Consider the following 26044-nt stretch of genomic DNA (forward strand, 5'->3'; position numbering starts at 1 on the left):
TCTCAAGGCCTAGAAATTCTCATGTTAATCAGAGAAAAAAAAGAAAAAGAAAAATTACCCACCACTGCCATTACGATAAAAATTAGCCTAAAATATCCCTATGCCTAATTAAAAATCACCCACCAATGCCATTATGAAAAAATAAATATAAAATACCATTTAGCTATATATCAGTTACAAATATATATACTATTAATAAAAACTAAAACTAACAACAATCAATCAAAATGAAATGAAAATAAGAATAATTATCTGCATAATATTATTAAAGCTCAACAAATTAAATTGTTATTATAGGTAAATCATAGTTGAATTGTTTTAATCAACAATAAGACATAATTTACGATAATGAACAGGATGATGTATGATAAAAAAATAGTATAACTTTTAAGTAAGGATATAACGACATACAAATTTTTAAATTTTCAATACTAGCCCCACAAATGCGCGGGCTATACGCCTAGGCCGTGTTTAGTTGCACTCTGTAAAATTTTAGAAAAGGCATCTTTCTGCATTTGAAGTACTAAACATAGACTAATCACAAAAATAATTGCAGAACTCGTCTGTAAATCGCGAGACGAATCTAATGACCCTAATTAATCCGTCATTAGAGGTTATTTACTGTAGCAATTTAGCATCTAATTACAGCCTAATTAGGTTCATTAGATTCGTCTCGCCATTTACAGACAGCAGTCGCAATGCGTTTTTTATTTCGTCTAGATTTTAAGTCTCCATGCAGGTGCCGGAAATTTTTTTTGGAATTTTGATTTTTGTATATGTATATGCTCTGCTCACACAATTTTAATCCATCGGCAGGTGACCGCGTTTCGTTTGCATGCCTTGCAAGATTGGCCAACGCCGCGGCCGGTCGATCGTGTGCTGTGCTGGGCACACATGCAAGAACTTGTTGCCCACTTTGGATCGACGCCCAACCAAACAAGCTACGGCTTCGAGGCATGCACAGTCCTGCAGGTAACCAACAACAACTGCTAACGTATGGTATGGAGGCCATCCCTCGTCTTTTTCAAGAAAAATATATATACTAGACTAGCAGCTTATATATTATATTTTTTTTAGAATCAGCTTATATATTATATGAGTTACTAAGCTATAGTACTTGATGAAAAAAAGAAGAAAAGAAAAAGGGAGCGAACTAAAGGAGAGCTGAGCTGATGTGCTCTTTCCTGAATATGGCATGGTTATTAGATAGCTTGGGCCGCCGTGGCAAACCACAAGCAAGTAGTGTAGGGTGGTGCATCTCCCAAAGAGCCAAAAGGGAAAACAGAGCCACATTTTCGTACACGCGCCTGTTGGACGATGTGTGTGTGGACGTGTGTGGTGGTGGTGGTGGCGCTTTCGCTGATGCTTGTGCCCCCACGCGGCCACATGCCGCCATCCCCACCCTACCCATCCCGATCCGCTAATTAATTAACCATTGGGGTACATTTTCTCATCTGTCACTTTCATCATCGCAGCATCAGCTAGCATATATATATATATACTGTATGTATTCGGGATCATACAACCTTTTTAAAGAAACTTTAACCCCTGCCATATAGTACATATCATCCTTGATAACGTACTACTGAATTTGAAGGTTTATTGCTGATAAGGCGTGGCATGCATGGCTTGTTGTTCGGATCCCCCCTCTTTCTTCAGCAGCTTCAGCTTTCGATATGATGCTCACGTTAGACTGTCCAGGTGTTTCTGTCACGTTATGTGATTGGAACGCTGGATACATCCATCGATTCAGATAGGCACTGTTGTGACGGAACCGTCAAATTAAAACTCTAAATTAAATTAAGTACAATGGTCGTCATTTCAACACATCGGGCGCATTAGCTTAATGGTTTAATTTGACAGTTTTTTCTCAATCTACGGTCCGATTGAAACACACCGGTAGTCCCACACGAAGACGGGCACTGATGGTACAAGCACGACAATTACTTAAAAATATAAAGAGGCGACAAACCGGTATACAAGAGTTTTACAAACTGAGTTCAAATACACCCATAGTTTACATAAATTTCTATAAATTAAATAATTTACAAACTTTACAGTAGGGTAACCCTACTCAAATGAAAAAGATCCTACAACTACATTAACTACTATGGTTCAATTTCTATACAACCGGTCAGACCGGTACACCTCACCGGTCAGACCGGTCACACATGACTTGCCCAAGCCTACCGGTCAGACCAGTCCCATGACCGGTCAGACCGGTCTAAGCAAAACAGAGGGCAGCACGCTCTGCCCTCCAGGGTGCAACCCGCCAAAACTCTAACCTAAGAGTCTCGATCCACCGCTTGCCACGCTTCTGAATCACAGCGGATAAATTTAACACAGCAGGGGTAGAAGTCAACGTCCGGGTGCCCTGTAATAAAAATTGGTGGCAGCAAACCCTGAGCAACTAATACTCAGCAAGACTTACCCGACCAGTGGGTATACTTAGCCCACATATATAGACACACAAGGATTTTTTGCTGGTGGTTGGTTTTACAGAAAAACGCTAGAAGTGAGTCCTTATCTTCCAAGTTTTAGCTCCCATTTATATCACTAAGTTTACTAGCCATCTATGATTTGCAAATTTACAACAATCAAAGTAAGCAACCATTAGTTAAATAACATCAACCCTCATTGCATCCCATCTCATTTTTTTCCACTTCCTTTCTATGATGTGACCAAGAGATCAAGGCTCTCATAACCGCGAGACACGACGAATCGATTCGATTTAACCTTGCAAGGTGGACCTAACCAACACGGCACGTACTTGCCCCGTCGGACTATACGAGCTAACAATTCCCCTTCCCGCCTCGAACTACAGAACCGCCCCACCTGCATATAGTCAGCCGAGCCCTACAAGAGACCACAAAAAGTAAACTCATGCATCCCAATTCTCCGCGGCCACTCGACTCGCCCTAAGGGGTGGGTAGAAGTTCTGTAATTTCAAAGCAATGCAGTACTCGGTTTACCGGTTTCAACTACCTCCTACTCCCGGCAATGGCATGCGGTTAGCACAGTTCAATCCCTTATCAGCACAGCCGACAATGGAACGGTCCTTAATCGACACAGACAGAGCTACACATTCCCCGTCCGGCCTTCAATGTTCCCTCCCGTACATTATGAATTTAATAATTATGTACTGAAGATAAATGCTCCCTATGTCTCGCGAGTAACAAGAAATTACTCGTCTTCTACCGAATCCTATTAGCATGGCAAAGCTATCGTCCTACACATACTAGTATAACTCAAGGAAACTTAGGGATCATGTAACTAGGGTTCCAAACAACTCCTAAAACTTAATGCACAAGTAATAGATCATATATAGGTATCATAATTTAAATTAATAGGTTATGCACCGGGGCTTGCCTTGAGTCTGCTGCTCAGCACCGGGGTCAGTTGGGCCTTGGGCCAACTCCTCACGAATCTCCTGCTGCGGGGCTTGCCCCTGCGGCTCGTGTGGCTCCGCAACCACCTCGTATACCACCTCCTCCGCTGCAGCCGCTACACGTATGCACATGCGTATGACATGAGAAATGCATGCATGATTTATTAAAATAATAGGTAACCAATAGCCAAAATAATTTCTAACTAATTGCACTAACTCCCACTTATTGAACCCTCTCAGCCACTGCCATACCAGTCAGACCGGTCCACCCGACCGGTCAGACCGGTCCCATATAATCCAAATCTGCTACCGGTCAGACCGATCCCTCCGACCAGTCAGACCGGTCCTACCCAGGCCAGAAGCTCAAATCCATGTCGCGGTGAAACCCGCCCACAAATTCTAAAACTCTTCTAGAAACTAGTTCAGGGGTGCTACTGGAGGTGTTTGACCAGAGAGAATCGTTTAAAATCGCCTAGAGAAGGAGATCGATCCATCCCTAGCTAAAATACTTTGGATGAGTCCTTCCCCCGCGAAGAACTTGGATCCACAGCTCCCCAGGGAGGGAATCGTGGAGAAGAAGCTCCCCACGCCGGTTTGATCCTTCTTTGGCCTTGGAATCAAGTGGAAGAGAAGGATTTGAGGAGTTTAGGGTTTGGGTGAGAAGGAGCTCGGGGATGGAGTGAGAGATCTAAGGGAGAACGGGTAAACTGATGAGGGAGAGAGAAAGAGTGATTTAAATGTTGTGGGGCCCAAAACAGTTGAAATCGTTTCAACCGGTCAGACCGGTTGCCCGGACCGGTCAGACCGGTCCGGCTGGGCTGAGACCCAAACTTTGATTTTGTGAAGTTTTGTCGCATAGATTTGTAACTAATGATTGTGCTTAATCTTAATTATAATTGATTAACAGCTGAGGTGTTACAGGCACATCCTTGTATGTATGTTCTCCGCTGATATTTTGCTGCAGGCTCCACACAGCACTGACAATGGCTACTCCGTTCCTATCCTCAACCTCACTATATATATATATATATATATATATATATATATATATATATATATATATATATATATATATATATATATATATATATATATATATATATATATGAATAAAAGAGAGAACCCTCCAACTTGCAGCGCCTGTGGTCCGAGAACTATCCCCTTCAATCTTGGGAGCACTCACACCCTGGTGGGCACTGTTGTTTGGTCGCCTGGTTTGCCGTTTGCTTCACTATAGACCTAAGGATTGGCAAGTAGTAGTGCGTAGTGGCAGCCAGTGCTCAAGATAACGACTAGTCCCAGCTCGCTCTTATTCTTGTCGGAATAAACTAACTAGTGGCATCTCTACTAGGACTCTAGGAGTACATGATAGCCAAATTGAAGCCTGAAAGGCCTTTTTTATCCAAAACATAAGGGATGTAATAGTATATATGCAGCCCGGCCTCCTACGCGTCTTCTTCTAGAGGAGAGAAACAAATTGGCGGTAGGTACCACTGTTTCGTGAGCTAGCTGCAATCGCAGCCCGATCAAGGAAATATCTAAATCGCCGCCAAAAGCCGGCAGCAGAGTCAAACTCTTTGTGTTGCTGGATGTGGAAATCAAAGGAAACCAACCGCAAGTTTACCCTCCAGTGGTGTGTGCGTCTGCATTGAGTTGTTGACAGAAATTAGTATGTCCTGTGCATATGTTTACTCTCGCAACTTGCTGAGACAATAATCTGAAATTCTGAATGCGTGTTACTCGATCAGAGTTAATACTCCACTGTGGTCTTTGTTGGAGGTTATGAAGGTCGTCAGGTTTGGGGAGCTGTCATATGGAATTGAGCAGATTGGACAAGTTGGGCGGCTATGCAGGCAAGTACTGGGAAGGTTCCAAACTTCCAACCTCCAACAGTTGGAACTTGAGAGAGAGCTAGTGCTCGGGGAAAGCAAAGAAATTGACACCCAACTTCAAAGTGCCTGATCTTATCAACTTGGAAAGAAGAACCCGTTTCCCCTTTTCCTTTTAGGGGAGTTGCCAAGACATCATGCATACATGGCACACAATCTATGCATAGCATCCCACATTCCCACTCCAACCCGCAGTGTACTACTATACACTTTACCAGATATATGTCTGCAGATTCTCTATAAATATAGTGTTACTCGCTGTGCTACCTCCCCCTGCAGTTGTAAACTGCAGCAATTCTTTATCAACTCACAAACCATAGTGCAAAGATTCGAGTCACTGCAAGCCTACCTTTAATTTATAAGCTTTTCTTATAGTTGTAGTTCCCATGGCAACCTAAAAGTGCATACAAACCTGACATCTCATGATTCTGAGTTCCGACCCATATGACCCAAGTTATAGATACTTTAGTGCCAAGGGAACAAGTGGCCCAGAGAGTTACAATAATTATCATGACTATAAGCATGTACACCAGGTAAGAAGACTCTGCTGGTGCTCTTTCTCATACATGTTCTTAAAAGTCACAGGTCACAGGCTAGCTTATAGAAGTGGGAATGCCCACAAAACAAATTCTATTTACCCTTTTTCTGAGCACATGGTTAGCCAAGCCTTAAATGGTGAGAGGAAGCAGCTGCTGATCTCCCTTGCACCTATCTACATTTGTGGGTTCATCTTCCTCCCCATTCACAAATCACAAGTGTTGTGTCGTATCCTTTCCGATAGTAGAACACCTTTGGTGAAAATAAATGGAGTATCTAGGTTGGCAACTTTGGGGATCATGTGCCTGGAAGAGGTCCACCTGAGCTGGAAAGAATTATGAATGCACAGACCACAGAGAGCGAGAATACGGAAACCCATGTGTTTTCCGTGTACATCTCCATGGCATCAGTGACAGAGAACCGTGCTCGGCTTTCAGCCCAGTTGCGAATTCTATCAGCCTCGGCTGCATATACTGCTCTTCCCTGTAATGGATAAATGATTGATCATATAAATCAGAGCATAATAACAGCAAAAATATAAATTTGAATACTGCCAGATTCAGCAAAAGAGAATAAAAAACACCAAAACTATAACATGTGCAAATGACAACCAGAAAGGACTGAAACAAAAAAAAATGTAAATCCAATGGAAAGAAAGACCAAACATTCTTTCTGTAGACATTTAGCTCAGTTGTTGCCTCAGAAATGTAAATCTAAGAAGCACAACAACCAAATGTTCTGAGTCCCAATTTTCCAAGTAAATACAATGGGTGAACGATGACACTATTGAATTAAAGATAAATCTAAGTGTATGTTAAGTAGTATGAAATAAGTATATCTGTATACCTCGTCATCAAACCACCGCCCCCTTCGAACCCATGCAGTAACCAAGGCCAGCAAGATCCTTGGTGGTGTCAAGTAGTTGATTGCCTTTCCACTTCCTTTTACAACTCTCATCCTTGGAACCAATGTCCTAGCTACTGTTTCTGGAAGCTCGCATATTAAATTGAACATCTGTTTATTTCTGAGGGATGAACCACTGCAAAGAAACAGGTAATCAGTGAAGAAGAGTAAACGTGATCCCGGCAGACAACAATAGGAGGGTCGATCAGATCTTATTTGAAGAGTGGCAAATAAGTAACGCACATTTTGCCAAGTAGACAAGTGGTAATTAATAAGGCCATGTTTGATCTTTCTACTATTAAGTTAATTATGAATATCACAGCTCAAACTTACCTCATCAATTAATTGTACATACACAGAAACAGTGAATTAATCTAGTTATAGAATAGTTTATTTTACAGCACCTAACCATGGAATCTGTGATAAGGTAATCTCAGCAGTATCTACACAACTTCGTGTTTAATATGTTGTGTATGTATGCAAGGAAGCACCTAAATCAAGCCTTGTTTTGCAATTGTTACACAAAACTCTGCACTTTAGACATCTTGAACACTTCGCCATGTCAAATGCAATATAAGTACTTATCAGACAAATTAATATATACAGAGTTCATAGTGAGCTTTATAACTTATAAGTCATATCATGATAGCTGATATGTGAGTAACTTAAAATTGTATGAGTATGGAGAAGTTACCTCAAAAGGAGGTCTGTGAGGACCATACCAGGAGAGGCAGTGTGCACTCCAACTTTCGATCTTCTGCTTTCCTTCAGAAGTGATGATTGGAACTGTCTCAGTCCACATTTAGTAGAACCATAGCTACAATTTTGGGTTCAGCGTCAGATTTAGCTCCAGCACACAAGGAATTCCAACACAACAGTATTGGCCAACAAGAAAAAATTAGCACAACATTACAGTATTAGGCTATACCGAGGCAACGGAGTATTAGAAAATTAAGGTCCTTACACAGCTGTAAGTGGTGTACTTGATCCTCCGGAACCTGCTCCATCCATGTTGAATATATGGCCTCCCTTGTCTTGGTATTGCATGACATTTATGGCTTCTCTGGTGCACAGCAAAGACCCAACTAGGTTTGTTGAGACGATCTGTAACAGCATGAAGTAGATCAGAACAAATTAAAAAGAAGGAAATAAGACATCATGGTTACACCAAGTCTGCTGATCAATGATACATGCAACATCATAGTAGAAGGCAACAGAATATAACAATAAACAGACCTGAGTAATGTCATCATCAGAAAAAGTTACCAGTGGCCTAAAACCTTTATTTGTGCCCGCATTATTGATCTGTACATAAGATTGAAGAAGAATCAGTAAATATATATTATTCTTTGGTCTAACCATAGCACCATACAGGAACACGAAAAGTGGGGACCACAGAATTTATCTTATGTTCATCATATAAAAAGTATGTTTCACAACTGATATAAAGAAAGGAAACTCAATAGCCATGCACAATCAAGTTTTGGACTAGCCATTCAGTTTAATAAATACAAAAGGTAGGCCAAATAAGATATAGATTTAAGCTACGGAACTGTAAAGAATCACCTACCCAAATGTCAACTGAGCCAAGCTCATTAATAGCAAAATTCACTAACTTCTTCACATCTTCAGGTTTACAGACATCACAAGCTGTACCGACAACCTTGGCATGAGATAAAGTTTTCCTTTCTTTCTTTTTGGCTACTGATAAGCCCTCCTGAATGTTCTCTTCAAGTTCTTTGATAGTCTGAAGAACTGATTCAGGACTGTCTTCACAAAAAGAAAATATTTAAAACTAGGACAAAGCATAATACACCATAAGAAATAGGGAAAAGTCCGGTTTACACCCTCCAACAATCGCAAAAGTCCGATTTTCAACCTTCAACTACGAAACCGGACAACATAGGCCATCCAACTGTCAAAACCGGGCAAATTTGGCCCCTGGGGCGGTTTTGAATGTGGTTTTCCAATTTGTGAGAATTAAAAATATTCAATTTTACACTAAAAAATTTATAAGTAATTCATTTTAAGTCAAAAAATTATGAAATGGCTATCAAAAGTTTTCTAAAAATATAACCTATCTATTGTCACATGACTTGTGAGCTATTCAGATCTAATTTTTTTATATTCATAATATTTGGTTGCTTACAGTTATGCCTATTATTTTTAATAACTAAGATTGAAATGGAGCAATAATAGATAGGTTACATTTTTAGAAAAAGTTTGGTACTAGTTTCATATTTTTCTGACTTAAAGTGAATTAGTTTTGATTTTTTAGATCTAATTAGATTTATTTAATTTTTTTAGAAAATGCAAAACCACCTTCAAAACCACTCCAAGGATCAAATTTGTCCGGTTTTGACAGTTGGATGGCCTATGTTGTCCGGTTTTGTAGTTGAAGGTTGAAAATCAGACTTTTGCGATAGTTCGAGGGTGAAAATTGGACTTTTCCCTAAGAAATATGTAAATGCATATTTATAGAACTAGACTAAAGTTTAAGCACCACGATCATGAAAATCACCTTCGTGACGTAATAACAACACGGTCTCCTGAAAGAAGAAACTCACGAGCAAGTGCTTTTCCTAACCCTCTTGTGCTGGAGAATTCAAAAAACAATGTCAGTGTTAAACCACCAAATATTACAGTAGCTTTGACAGTTTTCTGTTTCTGAGAGACATTGTTTTTATTTAGAATAAGCTACACAACAATTTCCAATAAAAAAGAAAACATTTACAAGTCAAGTCAAGAGATAAGTGAAATGAACACACTGCATATTACTTCCTAGCAAAATAATCAGAAGGCATGTTGAAATAAGGATGCAAATAAGCTACCTTCCAGTTATGACGACATTGCGAGGTCCAGCTTTGCAGTGTTCCTCTAGGACACTGTTTGTACCTATCATTGTACCGATAATCACCCCACCAAGCCAGCTGTACCAAATTAGTTCATTCATTTGGCTGTCTCCACCTAAAAAGAATAGTCTGACTAAGTAAACGGAAGTTCAGAAAAGATACACAAAATGAAAACAGAGGTGTAATGTATAAAGCAAAGGCAATGCAGGCATGCAGGAGTCTAACAAACCTGATAGCTGAAATCCAACCCCGAGTACAACACCACTGCTCATCATAGTGATAACATATTTTCCTAGCTGAGTAGTAACCTGAAATGGTGAAGGAAATAAGCGAACATAGAGGACACCCTGTTGCAGAAGAAAAATAGGGCCTAACAGAATTGTGATCTCTATTGCTGGTATACCGTATACAACATGACTCGTGATCAACAGGGCCCATTGCAAGAATGAATCATATGTCTGGATTCTGGACTGTTTGACAGGCTAAGAAGTGATTAGGCACAATGCATGCACTCTAGAAGTAGCAACATATAACAAATTAAACCACTGCTTGCTCATGCTGCCACAATTTGATACTCCGAAGGAACTTTGGTTTGAATCAGCAAACACCTGTCATTTCATTGCATTCATAGTACTCCTACATGGTTAGAATATTCTAACGAGTGCACCTTTGAGTTGCATACCATTTCTGGTGAGAAGGAATGAAGGATACGGAAATCCGTGTAGAATTCAATCTCCAATATAGGCCTGTGGCTTGTGAGGGAAAAAAAAGAAACTAATCTGGAAAGGGGCGCCCTCCACATGTGCAATCGTGCAGTGTATGCCCTTCAAGTTTAAAACATGCTATAGAGCCAACACTAGAGTGGTGTAGGCCTCCATCCCTGCCTTTGCAAGGAGCTGGTGTATTAAACATGGATTGGACATTGGAGCCACCAATAGTTGTGAATCAGAGTCAATCATCGAACACCCTGTAGTCAGGTAGTAACCAGGATACGGACCAGATTCGAGCTCACTTTTAGCAACTGTTGGGGAGGGAGGGGCACATGTGCAGTTCAGGCACAAGCTAAGGAAGCGAACTTGGCCACGGGCATTCAACTAGCCGATCATCCATCGGGTGTTCAAACCACCAAACAGATGCAGAAACTAACAGTACATGTACGTGTACTGCGTCGGCCAAGGGCGAGAGGGTTTATCGTGAATGAATGGAGCTCGGTGCCTCACCGAGAAGAAGATCTCCTCCGCCTTCTCGACGGCGCGCTGGTACTCTCCCCCGTACGCCTCCGCGGCGGCCGAGCGGGAGCCCGCGAGCCCCTGGATCGCGGCCTTGAGCTTGTACAGCGGCCCCTTCTTCCTGCGCTTCCGCGCCTCGGTCGGGTCGGTGCCGCTGCTGCCCCCGTCGGGCTCCTGCTTGAACGCGCGGCAGCGCAGGAGGGTCGGGCGGCGGGAGGAGGTGGAGGGCGGGTCGGCCGGCGAGCGGCGGAGGCGGAGGCGGGCGTGGGTGGAGAGGTGGACGGCGGCGGCGGCGGCGGCCATGGCGCGGCGAGGTGGATAAGGATTCGGCGATCTCTCCCGCCCGTCTCGCTGGGCTCCGCCTGCTCACTCGTTGCGTGCGCTCCTCACCTTTTGGCGTGTTTGTGTTTGTGTCCAATGATTTTTCGGAGGGGCGCGTGCCGGGCACTTTAACAGTGAATAAATAAATAATCAGCAGGGCATTTTTGCAGAAAGGACCCTAATATGTTTTTAACAAATAAAAACAATGAACAATTTTTTCCCTCACAGCAGTTGCTATGAAAATTACAGGTACCAAACACACCGTTAGACTAGCAGCATGCCACACATTGACAGCGGTGGAGGAGTGAGGCGTGGATTTTTCTTTATCTTTATTTTGAGAAAGCATACTAAGAGCAACTCCAATAGAACTTTTAAATTTGGGTAAGTAAATATCTATTTAGAAGTCCACTTCTAAATTTTACTCACTCAAATATGTGCCTCCACTCAAATACTAAGAGCAGGCCGAGTATATTGGGCTCCTATAGATGCCCCATAGTTGGCAGCCTAAATAGAGGGCCACAAAATTAGGGTGTGGGGGGAGAAATTTAGAAGGCCTATCAAAATGGCAGTTTATTTGAAAGGCCTGCTGGAGATCAATTTTTTATACTCACCGAGCAAATATGAATATGACAGCCTATTTATTAGCCCTACTGGAGTTGCTCTAACATGATTACAATCGAGGTCGAGTAACTCGAACTAGCAGAGTAAAGTTGGCTAGTTTCATGAAATTATTATCACAGGAGGCCTCAGGGGTCACGTTCAAAACTTGGGAGATAACGATGCGAGTAGTAATCGTTGTCGTACCATGTTTGAGCCTGAAAAAGATCGCAGAGTCTGCACGCCAGCACGAGACGAGAGAGTGCCCCTTGCCAATTGCCATACGTTCGATTTTGACACAGGAAAAAAACGCTGGAAATGCAAGAGTCTGGAGGACGCAGGCAAAAGGCAAGCAACGAGGTGGCCACACGCTGGAGCAACCTCATCCCGTGGCGGATAGACGCCACGTGGCCGACCTTTGCTTTACGGCCGCCCGGGCCCCCCTCTCCGGAGCCTTCCTATATACATACGGTGGAAGATAAATAAGTCATCTATTTTTAAAATCAATTAGATCTAATTATTATATATAAATTTTGCAAATATGTTTAACATGTTGACATAATTAATTCAATATTTTTATTAAAACAGTTCAACATTTGATGATCATAATATCGAACTGATGAAATATTGAAATTGGAAGTGCGAAATGTTGAAATGCTAAATTCGATTTGTTGAATGATGACCGGACAAGCTTCTTCTCGGGCGCCCGGGAGGCGGCAGGGCAGCAGCACCGGCGGCGCAAGCAGCGCAGGCAGGCAGCAGCAGCGACTGCGCAAGCGGAGCAAGCAGCGGCGGTGCAAAGCATGCATGCAGCAGCAGCGGAGCAGGTAGCTAGCACGCGCGGTGGGGCGGGGCCAGCGCGCAGGGGCAGCCGCTGGCGGCCGGTGGTGGGTCCTTGTCCCACAGAATGGAGATGGGTCCTCTCATCCAAAGAGCAGCAGCTGTGCCGGCCCACCAAGCGAATTGCGGCAAGTTGCGCCAGTGGATAGGATATTTGCTTCTTGTCACGGCCCGCAAAATATCTCGGCATCCTCGAAAAAGAGAATAAATATCTACTCTCTCCGTTTCAAATGGTAGTTTGTTTGACTTTTTTGACTCCAAGTTTGATCACTTGTCTTATTCAAAAAAAAATTTGTGCAAACATAGTCAAATTTAAGTCATTCTGAAAGACCTTTTGTTAATAAAACATGCCACAACAAAAGAAGTGACATTTTGCATAAATTTTTAAATAAAACGTGTGGTCAAATTTAAAATTGTAAAAGTCAAACCAACTGTAATTTGGAACGGAGGGAGTACTCCGTACGTGCTCCTATATCTCAGCTTCAATCGCGACGGCACCACTTTTTTTTTTACCGGCATTGACCTTTCTTTGTTTGTGTTCCTATATAGATATAAAATATCAGAGGCAGATCCCTCGGGCCGATATTTATATCCAGCAAAATCTCTAACACATAGCATAGCAGTAACGACTCGGCCAGATTTGGATTAATGTTTGGTGAATTCTTTAATCTTGTGTCCAGTCCGTAACAAAGACAAACAGGCACCTGGACCTGGCCAGAGGAAACGCGTGCACGGAACTCCCCCCGTCATACTCATCCACGGAAAAGCCCAGGTGTGTCGCAGGATACTACTGCGTGCACTCAACCGCTATCTATCTGTTTCCCAGACGTGCCAACCGAACATTCTTCCTTCCTTCCAACTTCTTTTTTTTCCCCTTTCTCTCGGTCGTACTCGTACCGTAGCGGACTCGGGCACACGGCCTCTCTCTCTCTATATATATGGATCGTTATTGGGTTTTCCAGTGATGGGCCACGAGACGAGCCCACTTCCAGAGCCCATCTGGAAGGACGACAAAGGCTAGGCTCTGTGGGCCTAGTCGCCCGGAAATCCTGTACATTTTTCAAAAGATTTTTTCTTCTCCATCTTCCAGTGTTTGAGATTCATGTAAATCATCTCATTCATTAAATCTTCACAATCTTATCTTCTTCCTCCTCCTGCCCCCTTCTCAACATGTGCTGCCGCCGCCGCTGCATGCTGCTGCTGCGCTGCCGGGCGGCTGCATGTTGCTGCTACGCGGCCGTGCTGTTGCATGCTGCGCCGCCGCTGCATGCTGCCGCTGCGGCGCTGCCACTGCTGCCGCGCCGCACGTCGCCGCTCCCCGCCGGCAGCGTCAGAGAAGATGGATGGGAAAAAAAATATTGATCTAGATTTTAATTTGTTGAATCTATTTTTTTAGATGTTGAAATAGTATGTAAAAAATGTTGAATCTACTATTTTTACATATTGAATTATTTTTTCAAAATATTGAAGCTAATTTAGGTCTAATGAGTTTTATAGATATATAGATTAATTTTTTTCAGAAGTTATATAGGAGCCTCGCCGGCCCGTATATCTGGCTTCTGGCAGCTGGAGCCCACACCCACTTGTTCCCCCCTCGCCTGCGCTGCAGCCTGCAGCGGCCGTGTGTCTGCGGGGGAGCTAGTGCGCCTGCTGCCGGCAGAACAGCAGCGAGAGCGCGCCGAGGAGAGAACGAGACGACGAGGCAGCGGTAGGGAAGCGGGAGCCCCGGGAGACATCTGCGTCCGTCCGTCGGCCCGTGACGCGCGCGGCGCCCGATGACGATGAGCTAGCCCCAGAGCAAATGCAAATTCAAGGCGCCTCGGCTCGCGCTCCATCCGAGTTGCTTGGCTTGCAGCAGGCGCGGCAGAATGGGAGCATGCATTCGCTCGATCCGTGGTCCGGCCGGCGGAAATGGAATGGGCGCCCTTGTTCGTTTTCCAGCTAGCTCTTCCTTTTTGTTTCCCTGGGGCTGGGGTGGTCCCGTGGAGTTCTTTTTTCGAACGCACACTGCTACTGTCAAGTACAGTACCAAGTCCATGCTAATCCCACTGCGAGTAATAAGTTGGTTCATTTGCAGTTGTTCTACTCCTACTCCTACTCCTACTCCTACTTAATAAGAAGCTGGTAAATCTGACAGCAATTCGTAAGCATCTATCTATGCTCAATTTCGAAGCGCTTCGAGTTGAAACACGCTCGTGTCAGTGTCGCGAGGTCGGGGCTGCTGCCGCCTCGACTAAACTGGCCCAGCCAGCAGCAGGCTGTCCACACGGCCCGGCACGCGAGCACCATCCCATCCCACGCTTTCTCGGCCGGCCCGGCGCAAGCCAAAGCAGCAGCAACGCCGTCGACGGTCGATCGCTCCGCGGCAGGCTTTGCCTTTGCGCATGCATGCATTCCGGTACAGCAGACTGCAGACCACCGCCGGGCGCCGGCCGTATCGCCTGCCCGCGCCGTCGCTGACTGCCCTGCCTACCTGTGCCTGGCGCCGCCGCAGCGACGGGATCCCGGACTCCCGGATGGCGTCTAGCGCCGGTAGCCTACTGTACTAGCTAGCCGATCGATCGATCGATCGAGCCCCTCCCCTCCTCCTCGTCCTCCGCTGCCTGCCTGCGTTTCCAGCGCATGCAGACAGACACAGACACGACGGGACCCAGCAGAGATCGATGGTGGTGCATGCATCGCAGCCCGCGCAGCACAGCAGCTTCCTGAATCCTGCAACCTCATTCGCTTTCGGCCCCACCACCTCCGCAATTACTGCGGTTTGCTGCCTCCTAGCTCTGCACTGTTCCTTTCCTGCCTCCGCTGCTGCTCGCTGCTGCCCTGTCGACCGATCTCACGAACGTAGCAATACGTACAGATGCAAGCAGCACAGGGGACAGGGACGGCTACTATTTCCTCCAAACATGACAGCACGTAGCAGGAGCACGAGACCGGCCGGGCAGGCAGAACTGCATGCATGTACAGCCCAGCCATCAGCCATGGCGGCCATGGCTGTTGACGCCTACTACTACAAACAGTAGTCGAAAGCCATGCACATGCACTGATGCACACACCGATACCGATAGAGAGGTGACCTTTCAGTTCGGGCATCGGCCAGAGCGAGAGTTTGTGGCGCATCATCATGCGTGCATGATGATAGAACAAACAACCAAAGCGCGTGCACGGAGACCGCGCCCGAGGCGAGAAGCTAGCGACCGCCGGTCCACGGGTGATGGAGCCACTGTTTCTCCAAGCAACCTCCGATCCGGCGGCCGCTTTTCCTCCGACAGCGGAAGGTGGTGGTGGACGACGGCACATCCATGCATGCACGAGAATGATGGATGCATGCATGCGTCCACCCAGCAGACTTTGTGCTACGGCGGCGAGGCGATATGTGGATCCAAACCAAGCACTGCTCCGGCCGCGCGACACGTCCATCCAGGTCAAAGACCAACAGCCTTTTTGCTTGACTTACTACAAGTGAGAGACCACTAACCACCAAATAAATTAGCTACAGTTAGCTTGCTTTATGGGGCATATTATATACACTAAACAAGATTTCTTTCTTTCCTACAGTGTATACATACCTCTAACTGCATGCATTTAGGGGGTGCTTGGATCGAGACCACACTCCGCCACGCCACGGCGTGGCTCTGTTAGATATACTTTTGGATCATCTAGCAGTAGATTAGTGGGAAGACTTTACTAATCGTGAGAAATACCTTGCTGTTACACTAGCCACCTGCCATAGCGTCCTTGTCAAGGGGGGTTGGCAACGCAGGGCGGCGAGGTGGCGATGACGTCGCGGACGGGGACGTCGCTGTGCAGGGAAGCCGGCGTAGTGATGGCGTAGTTGTGCAGCGGTGCAGTGGCGACGTCAAGCCGGTGGCACTTCCCGTCGCTCTCAGCCCTCCCACTCGATCGGTCTAGGGTTTGAGGTGGGAACCAAGACTGCAGCAGTGAACCTCATCCTTTGTGCCGCTAGTCCTCATCTCTCTTTTATGGGGCTACGCGACAGGGGCCCACCAGCCTTCTATGGGCTGGGCGCCCCCGATCAGGGCGCGAGTCAAGGTCCATTTGGTCCGTTGGGCCCAAATGGTGGAGATCAATACTAACATTCTCCCCCTTGATCTCATCTTGTTCTTTCAACTTTATATCTTTATATATATCTTTTTTCCTTTTCATATTTCATCACAGATTAATGCATAGAGCAGCTTCATCGTCACGGTCAGTTGCCGATAGATTCAGCAGCTACAATACACGTCTCTGTTCTGAAACAGATCTTTTAACTTTGGGCCCTTTATTGTCCGGAAAACATAGGCTATACCATAAACCCATGTCGACTATGTGTTTTCTCTGTACACACTGGGCGGCAAGCCTTTAATAAGCGGATCCGCAAACACTTTGGCTATCATTTGAACTCACAATGTATTTCAATCATGATTCCGGACTTTCTCCTTTACAACGTATAACTTTGTGTCAACGTGTTTGGCACCACAGTTGACTCGTTGTCAGAGGAGCAAACTACTTTTAATGGTTATCACTGCTGTCAGCCATTATTAACTCCGGGTACAGGTTCCCTTAACCATTTTGCCTGTCCCTCGGCCTCGTATCATGCTATACTATATCTTTGCATCACATTGATCTTAATTGCTTTGTTTTGGAGCTTTTCCACACAAAACCTCCAAATGTGAAAGTTAGCGACAATTGTGGATTTCGCTACACATTTCACAAGTTCTACTTTTGTACTCACAACCTTTTGAGAGTACTTGTTCTTTCCAACTTAGAATGAGGCCGACATTCTCAATTTCATTCCAGTGATCTATATCTGGATTGAACTTTTGCCAAAAGAACCCGGATACACAAAACTATGTCAGGGTAAGTTCTTTACTTGCGCGCTTATAAAGCTTCTAACAGCTGAAGCATATGGGACTATTTCTGTTTCACATTGGTTCCTGTAACACTAAGGTTCCCAAAACTATTACCCTTGATGATAGGAACAGGCGTATGTTTACTCATTCGCATACTTCATTTCTTTATAATCTTTTCTAAGTATGCCTTTGTTGTAACCATAATACCCCTTTCTTTTTTATCTCAATGAGTTTCAATTCTTAGAACGAAAACCAACCACCGAGATAAAAAACTTGAGGACAAGAATTCTTTATCTGAAATAGCATATTAACACCACCACTAGTGGGTAGGGTGTTATCTTTAAGTTGTGGAAATAAAATTTCTCATTCTTTAACTTTCTTTTAAAACTTTCCTTAAAAACTATTGTCCTCCTCAATCTCTTTAAACCCAAATTTTTTCTTACTATTTCTATCAACTTTAGATACCACCATCTCAAGGCTTTAAATGGGTTTCTTCTTGTGGTATCTCATATATTCTTTCTTTCCATGACAAAACGTCAAGTAGTGTCATGTAAATATGTATTCACTTTGTGTGAAACTTTTGTCACAAGCCTTGCGTTATATCTTTCACCATTCCCTCTAGAGTCACATTTCTCTTTGTAGGACCATTACAACCTACTGTGGTGACTCTTTTAGGAATTATTTTCCTTTTCCACGGACTTAGCCCATAGAATTCTCGTGACTTCTTCAAATGAGGTGGAATCAACCTCCATTTCTTTTCTTGGTACATTGTTTTCTATATAGGGCTGTTGTTGCTCTTTGCCAAAAGGCAATAGACTCTATAGGCTCTTGCATAACAAGACCCTTCTTTACATTATTCATCTTCTTTGAAAAGCTAACAACAGGTGTTGTATGCAACATCAACAAGTATGAGAAACTTATTGCTCCTGAATCATCGAAGTGGACACGCATTTCTACTTCTCTTCAAGGCTTAGGTCTCTACATACCATGCTCCCCCAAATTTTGCCATCTTTTGTAAAGATGGCGTATCAGTAAATCTCTTTGTTTGGGTTTCATCTATTTAAAAACTTTATATGTGCTCTGTAAGCACCTTCTTACTATCTTTGAGCATCGTCCAGCATGAATGCTGAGAATTTATCTATTTCTTTACATAGGGGTATCAGTATAGTGGCCGTTGTACTTCCTCTGATCATCTCTTGCTTTTCAATGCACATTGCAGGGGAGTATCTTTCTAACTGTCTCACATTTCTCCCCCTCGAAATGTGGCATGAACTTTTCTGCCACAATTTCGAAAACTATTCACAACTTTTGTGAATGATGAAACTTTTATTACTTACTTCATCCACATGATTTCGACATGCAGAATCAAGTAATTTGTTACTTCGGAGTACTTTTTATTCATTTTACTTTGATAACTCAATAGAGTCCTTTATTCAATATGGTAGTACTTTTTCCTCATTTCACTTCACGAACTCAACATAGTTCTTTATTACCAGTACTTTAGCAAGTCACGCTCGTATATCTTTCTTATCTTGAGGTTCATATGTAACTTTTCATTCTTCTTAAACTCATTGAGTGCTTAATCACTGTGACACAATAGAAGTGTCCGATCAATTCTAGAATAGCAAAGCTACTCCAAACTTTTCTCCCAGTGTGGGATAAACTAGCACATGAGTCATCACAACTTTCTCCCGCCATGCAGGATTAGCACTATGCCAACTTTACCTCATCATGCGGGTATTATTTCATACTTTTTTCAGACATAAATGTCAGGATTGGCTCATATAAATATTCAGAAATAAATCTGAATATTCCATGACACATGCTTAATCCGACGTTGGTCAAATTAAACATGTATGTACTTATCACAATTTTGAATGAACTCAAAATGAATTCTACTTGATAGAGAGTAGGTAATAGATATATCTCAAAACAATCTCTTATTGCTCTATCTTCTTTTCCTTGGATCAATATCCATAAGTACTTTTCTTTTCAAGATTTTAAAGAGAATACACTTTATCTTGTGACGACCTTCTTTCTTTATGAGTCGCAAGTACTCCGTTCATTTTCTTTTGTCCCTTCAAGAAGGACTACATGCAAATCTTTGTCTGAACAGACAACAATTAAAACTTTAAGTTCTATTCTATATCACCGTTGGGCAGAAATAGAATAATTTTTTACATTAATTCCATATCACCGTTGGGCAGAAACGGAATTAACATATGAAAAACTCAATAAACTTTAAAACCATATATTTGCTACTCAGAATTAAATTCTCCCGTTGGTTCGAATTTAATTAGAGGATAATCAACTTTATTGCAGCACAATACTAGGAAAATATATTTCTCTAGTTTGATAGCAGTTCTTTATCTATTCAAAAAAAATCACTTTGATGCAAAATATTGCTAGATACTTTAAACTTTGACTCATAAAAATTATAATATTGTTATCATCAACGTTGGTCAGAAAATAACAATATCAAAATTAACTTTAAATTTCTCTTCCTCGAGAATTATCTTTATGATCCCAATGATGCTCAACTTTGAGACTTCAAATGGCATAAAAATGCCAAAACTCAACTTTGACTTTAAATAGTGGAAGCTTTTCTGTCTTTTACCCACATGGAAAGTCTCATTTAAGACATTTAGACTATTCTTCCAATTAAATCTTCTCGTTGGTTCCGACTTAATTGAAAGATAGCAACAGTATAACAGCAGAATCTTTTCCTTTCTTTTATGTCAGCGGAAAACTTTTCTTTTCTTTTAGAAACATTACTTTGTACTCATTTTCTCTCTAAACAATTTATCTCATTGGTTCAAAATTGAATAGATAATCAAAACGGTACAAAATTCTATAAAGAAAAGCTTATAAAAAAGATGAAACTGATTTTCTTTCTTTACTGTGCTCTCGGCCCGTTGTTGAAAAAGGCCCCAGGCCTGCTCGCGTGGCGCGTTCCCGTGACCCAAGCCGCAACCTGGGCCTGGGCCGCGAAATCGGCCCGCGCTCGGCACCCGCCTGGGCCGAGATTTGGCCCGACGGCCCGACCGCCTGCATCCGTCAGATTTCATCCAACGGCCGAGCGCAGATTTCGGCGGAACAAAATCGCTGGCGGCCGGCGCCTCTCCTCCCAAACCCTAGGGCATTTTGCCCTCTCCTTCCCGGTCCCGGCTGGCGGCGGCGACGCGCCACCAAGCCTCCTCGGTCCAGCCGTCGGCGCCATGGCCGTGCGATCCCCGCGCTCGGTCCGGTCTCTTTTCTTTTCCCCTTCTCCCCTTTTCTTTTTCCTTGAACCGACGACGGCTACTGAGCGGCGGAGCTCGCCGGGAAAGGAGAAGGCGGCGCCGCCTCGGGGGTCCCTCGGCGCCGCCTCGGGGCCACTCGCCGGCGCGCGCACTCGTCTTGGCGCGAGTGCGCCGCCGTCGAGCGGCTTTGTGGTCGCGCCCGAGCCCGCGCGCAGGCGAAACCCGCGGCGTTGCTCTCCCGTCACGAGCTCGCAGTTCGGCCGATGCTTGCATCTGCGGCGGAGCGGAAGCCCGCTGCGGTGGCTGATGACGGTGGGGGATAACCAGGTAGCACCCTGCCCCAATCCGCCCTTTCTTTGTCTGTTCTAGGGTTGGGGTTTCATTGAACCGAATACCTTCTGCTCTTTTCTTTTTCGATTCGAGATCGATTTATTCTTTCAATCCGAGCTCGGATCCATCCCATCTCAATCTACACACTTGATCGAGGCTCTTGATACCAATGTTAGATATACTTTTGGATCATCTAGCAGTAGATCAGTGGGAAGACTTTACTAATCGTGAGAAATACCTTGCTGTTACACTAGCCACCTGCCATAGCGTCCTTGTCAAGGGGGGTTGGCGACGCAGGGCGGCGAGGTGGCGATGTCGTCGCGGACGGGGACGTCGCTGTGCAGGGAAGCCGGCGTAGTGATGGCGTAGTCGTGCAGCGGTGCAGTGGCGACGGCAAGCCGGTGGCACTTCCCGTCGCTCTCAGCCCTCCCTCTCGATCGGTCTAGGATTTGATGTGGGAACCAAGACTGCAGCAGTGAACCTCGTCCTTTGTGCCGCTAGTTCTCATCTCCCTTTTATGGGGCTGCGCGACAGGGGCCCACCAGCCTTCCATGGGCTGGGCGCCCCCGATCAGGGCGCGAGTCAAGGTCCATTTGGTCCATTGGGCCAAAATGGTGGAGATCAATACTAACAGGCTCGCCACAGGCTGTGGCGCTCGTTTTCTCCGCGCTCACCTCTGGCACTGTAGCGTGGCGAAATTACTATGCTTGTGGCGGATTGTGGACACCAATCAAATATCCTAATCCCAACCTCTGCTTCTAACAAGAAACCAACAAGGCTTAAGTTCAGTGATGGCACTATAGTACGTACCATTTCTTTAGTGGAAGCACTGCCCCCACAAACCTAATCCCAACCTGCTCCCTCGAGGAAACAAGACGCTTCCATTTGCATGGTTTGGAGAATGCGCCAAGGCGCGCTCTGTCAACCTTAGCTTTTTTTCAAACTTCAATTGCAGACTCCACTACCACCCTTCTGCTGCTACTGTATATTCTATAGGCTCATCATGCATGAGTAGAGGAAGCCTTTCCATTTCCATGGACGCACTATTCTAACTTGCTGGAGAAAGGCAAGCTAGGCTCCTGCTTCCAAGGTTATACCAACGTACCGCTAGCTACTCGTATCTAGGAGCACCTTTGCTTGTGATTTGACTTTTGAGGGCGCATCTAATCTAGTACCACCTTTGCTTGTGAATGCTGATTTGAATTGGACCTGCTGCTGAGTGCTGATCTGATAGGGCAGGGGTGAAAAGTCGCCAGCCAGCTAGGCAACAAGCAGCAAAGGGCCCAAATCCCAAGTCAGCTAGTAACTAATGTGGTCGTAGAGAGGAGAAAGGCATACTCCACTGCTATCTTCCATTCTTTTTCCCCTCGGCCTCGTGTGAGCAGCTAGCAGCCACGGCCCAAATTTAATTCGAGTCTTTTGAGGAGGCTTGCATTGTGTACGTACGCAGGAGAATGCTCGCCGGAGAATTTATAGCGACCGCCTTTACTGAATTGTTTGAAATTCTTATCAGCATGTGACTGGCTGCATATGGCTCTTGGAACATTTTATATGGGTCGTCGTTGGTTGTTTGGCAGCATGTCTCGTTTTTCAGCAGCGGAATGCATGCACTTGTATGTACTCTGAAACTGAACTTGACCTTTTGTATGGGTTTGCCGCAGATTTTCGTTCCCTTTTGACAGGTAGCCACTGTCAGCATATGCTGAACTTGACCTTACATTACTTGTCCAGCTAAAAGTGCAGTAGTATTCTTTGTTAACTGTCAGTGCATGCTTGGAGAGGTGTAATTTTTGAATGGAGAACAATTTGTAATGGCCCTTGTGACGCATATATAAAAGTTTCGTGCATAACAGCTACTAGTGTTGCTTGACAGGACCGATTGGTCCGGCCAGTTTTCAAATTTCAATTGATGACAAGCCCCCCTCATCAGCTACTCGCGACCAACAGTTGCCGACACAAATGTGACACAAGCTCGAGTAGTACATTGTGTCAATGTGTCGCGTTGTCATCATCATCTCTAAAAGTCCAAATGATTGTTTTCTTTTGAAATAAAAAAGTCCAAATGATTGTCCCCGAAGGAAAATCAAACGCAGGTACCACAGGTAGTCAGTCAGGTACAGGCACGGCACTAGCTAGTAGTTAGGCACTACTAGCTACCAAACAAAACCATGACGCTGCTGCTAGCTCAGACTCTCGGTGGTCAGTCAATCCAAACCCACTTCCAAATCTGAAGCTACCTGGTCACTTTCAGATCCTACACACGGCACCAGGACCGCATCACAGTACAAAGAAGCTGTCAACATCTACTAAATCCAGATCAAAATCGTCAACCAAATACATCAAGAATTTAAGATAGCCTCCTCCTTAGATTAATCACGTACATACGTGAACAGTAGCAGATCACACAGCAAAGTAAAGCTTAGTCAACACGTTATAGATAGAGCTGCTTCTACATTTATCCGCGATCGGCATGCGTGATATATATGATTAACCAAGAAGCAGAAGCAGATTATTGATGATGAGGAGGAGGAGACTGCACTGCAGGTTAGCTAGCTAGGCGCTAGCCCCCGTGGACGACGACCCAGATGTCGGAGAATGCCTGGAGGATGACGGGGTGGTGTCGCGGCGCGTTGAGGGAGAGGTAGGAGCGCAGCAGGCGCTCCATGTCCGGCGCGCCGAAGAGCTGCCGCCCCACGATCATCTCCACCATGGAGGACCGGAAGTCCGCGTAGGGGTCCCGCGACCGCTTCACCACCGCGAAGCCCTTGCGCACCTGCTCCTCCGCCGCGCACACCACCGGGCGGAACCCGTCCCGCACGCCGCACGTGTCGCAGGCGCTGCTCGCCGCGCGACGGTGGCGCCTGCCGGTGCCGGCGGCCTGCTGGCCGCCCCGCTGCCTCGGAGGTTTGGGCGGCGGCTTGCTAAAAATGCTGGAGGCGGCTGCGGGGGACTTGGTCTTCTTCTTCTTGCTGGTGTAGAACTCGGAGGAGTCGGAGGAGAAGCTCCGCGAGGAGCAGAAGAATGTCTCCGCCGGCTCGCCTGTCAGCTTCTTGGTGGCCCCGCTGCGGCCGGCGAGGTCCTCGGCGTCGCTGCTGAAGACGTCGCTGTGGGCGTCGTCGTCGTCCGAGGTGCTGAAGCCGTAGGGGTTGGAGAGCAGCTTCATCTTCATCTTGTCGCTGCTGCTATTATTCTTGCCGCCGCCGAGGCGGTACTCGCGCGGGCTCTTGTCCTTGGCGCTGGCGTTGGTCGTCGTCTCCAGCAGCGGCGGCGCGTCGACGGAGAAGCGCGACCGCGGGGCCCCTGGGCGGCGGTTGAGGCGGTCGACGGCGGTGGAGAATGACTCGGTACGGGCGACGAGCGGCGGCGCGAGGTCGCGGCGGGACGAGGCGAGGAAGGAGTCCCTGCCGACGGCGGCGTCCGCGGCGAGGAGCGCGCGGCTGGAGGAGCACGCGGAGGCCGGCGGCGGCGCCTTGGGGGACGGCGCGCCGGCCGGGGCGACTGCGGCGGAGGAGGATGAGCAGGCGGAGGCGGTGGTGTTGCAGGTGGAGCGGAGCAGCGAGGCCGGGCGGAAGATCCGGGCCAGGCGGTCCCGGAGGCGGCTGGTGCTCCTCCCTCCCCCGCCGTGGTCCATCGCCGGCGGTAGCGGCTTCTGGTGAGCCAGCGGTGCCTCCGCCGCGGGCGGTGTTGTCTCTTGGTATTAGCCTCTTTGTATTAGGAGAGGAGCACCGACAGCAGGCAGTGGCGATGGCGAGTGTGAAACCGATGAAATATATAGCTAGCTCGAGTGGGGGTGGCGTTTTGAAATGCAAATGGGCTGTTGAGCTGGCGTTGGTTGGTCGCGCGTGCTCGAGGGGAGCACCAACAGTGGAGATACTACTGATGCAGATGCAGATGCAGATGCAGAGCCATCCTTGTTTCCTGGGGCCGGCACACCGTACGTACCAACATGTGTTGATGTGCACGGTGGCCGAATTCAATCAACGAGGTACAGTAGTGGGTTACATTTACATTACATATACTCCGTATTGTTCAACTGTTGCAGCATGCATGCTCCTACAGACTAGTACACACAGGAGCTGCATGATGCGACTAGTGTCGTCGCGTCTCGACGCCCGCCCGCGGCCTCCGTCCGCATGTATTGCTGCTGGAATGCTGGATGCAAACGTTGGGCACTTAGCAGTTACTCCTCCATTCTAAATTATAATTTGTTTGATTTTTTTGGCCTCAAATTTGAAATACTAGTCTTATTCAGAATTTTATCCTGCAAAATATCACTTCTTTTGTTGTGGCTTGCTTTGTTATTAATAAAAGTTCTTCAAGAATGACTTGAATTTGACTATGTTTGCACAAAATTTTTTAATAAGACAAATGGTCAAATTTAGGGTTAAAAAGTTAAACGAATTATAATTTGAAATAGAGGGAATATATATACTCCTATATAGTAATCAACAACTTCCCAATTTATGCATCCATCCACATGTGCACTCTCTGTGCTTGCTGATAACAAGAAATGCTTTGGGCTCTGTAATTTTCATGGAGAGCGCGCACTTCATTGGAGCTTACTTACTACAGTAGTGGTAAGATCCAATTTAATACACACACCATGCATGTTCCTGTAGCAGTAGCGGACATGCGCTCTCAGACACACACTGGAACTCCAGTGTTGGACGCCGGCCCGATCGCCATGCCATGAATGCCGGCCAGCTCTGGATCCAAAGTTAAGAAATCAACATTTCTTATAATATCGGTCCTCTACGACGACTCCTCGTCCCAGGCATACAGTAGCAGTCGTAGAAGCAGCACATTTGAAATCAAATGGATGGCCGAGCGAGGATCGATCGGATGCATGGATGTTTCCAAGCCCTTCTTCCTTCGATCGCCTTCATTCCCCTCCTCTGGCTCTGCTCTGCTCTGAGCCTCTGATCCATCTGTTGCCTGCTTCATCCACCCACCACCTTCCTTTAGAGCACGTCCAATAATCGGCGTAACGCCGGGCGCATGACCTGCTCTTTCTGACAGGGAAGAGAAAAAGGAGGAGAGAGAGGGCCACTAGGCGTCGCAGGCCG

The 26044-nt window shown here is 45.8% G+C and overlaps 2 protein-coding genes across 3 annotated transcripts; both read right to left on the reverse strand.

Annotated features, from left to right (window-relative positions):
• Positions 1–5611: 5611 nt before the first annotated feature.
• Positions 5612–11237, reverse strand: LOC120705518 (probable chlorophyll(ide) b reductase NYC1, chloroplastic). Of its 2 annotated transcripts, none has more exons than XM_039989901.1 (10): positions 10790–11232; positions 9799–9877; positions 9549–9684; positions 9239–9313; positions 8288–8483; positions 7954–8022; positions 7682–7821; positions 7412–7534; positions 6661–6853; positions 5612–6297 (listed from the first exon to the last, which is right to left on the reverse strand). In XM_039989901.1, the coding sequence occupies exons 1-10, from the start codon at positions 11099–11101 to the stop codon at positions 6112–6114; spliced, it is 1509 nt and encodes a 502-aa protein (XP_039845835.1). In that variant the 5' UTR covers positions 11102–11232; the 3' UTR covers positions 5612–6111. The 2 variants fall into 2 exon arrangements, with proteins under 2 accessions (XP_039845835.1, XP_039845836.1); XM_039989902.1 differs by having other exon boundaries at positions 5628–6297; positions 9973–11237.
• A 12031-nt stretch (positions 11238–23268) lies between these two features.
• On the reverse strand, positions 23269–24732 carry LOC120705519 (zinc finger CCCH domain-containing protein 18-like). The gene has a single exon (XM_039989903.1). It carries the CDS (start codon positions 24607–24609, stop codon positions 23539–23541), a length of 1071 nt encoding a protein of 356 aa, XP_039845837.1. The 5' UTR covers positions 24610–24732; the 3' UTR covers positions 23269–23538.
• Positions 24733–26044: the final 1312 nt, after the last annotated feature.

This window comes from Panicum virgatum, chromosome 5K (assembly GCF_016808335.1).
Source record: "Panicum virgatum strain AP13 chromosome 5K, P.virgatum_v5, whole genome shotgun sequence".
Lineage (NCBI taxonomy): Eukaryota > Viridiplantae > Streptophyta > Magnoliopsida > Poales > Poaceae > Panicum > Panicum virgatum.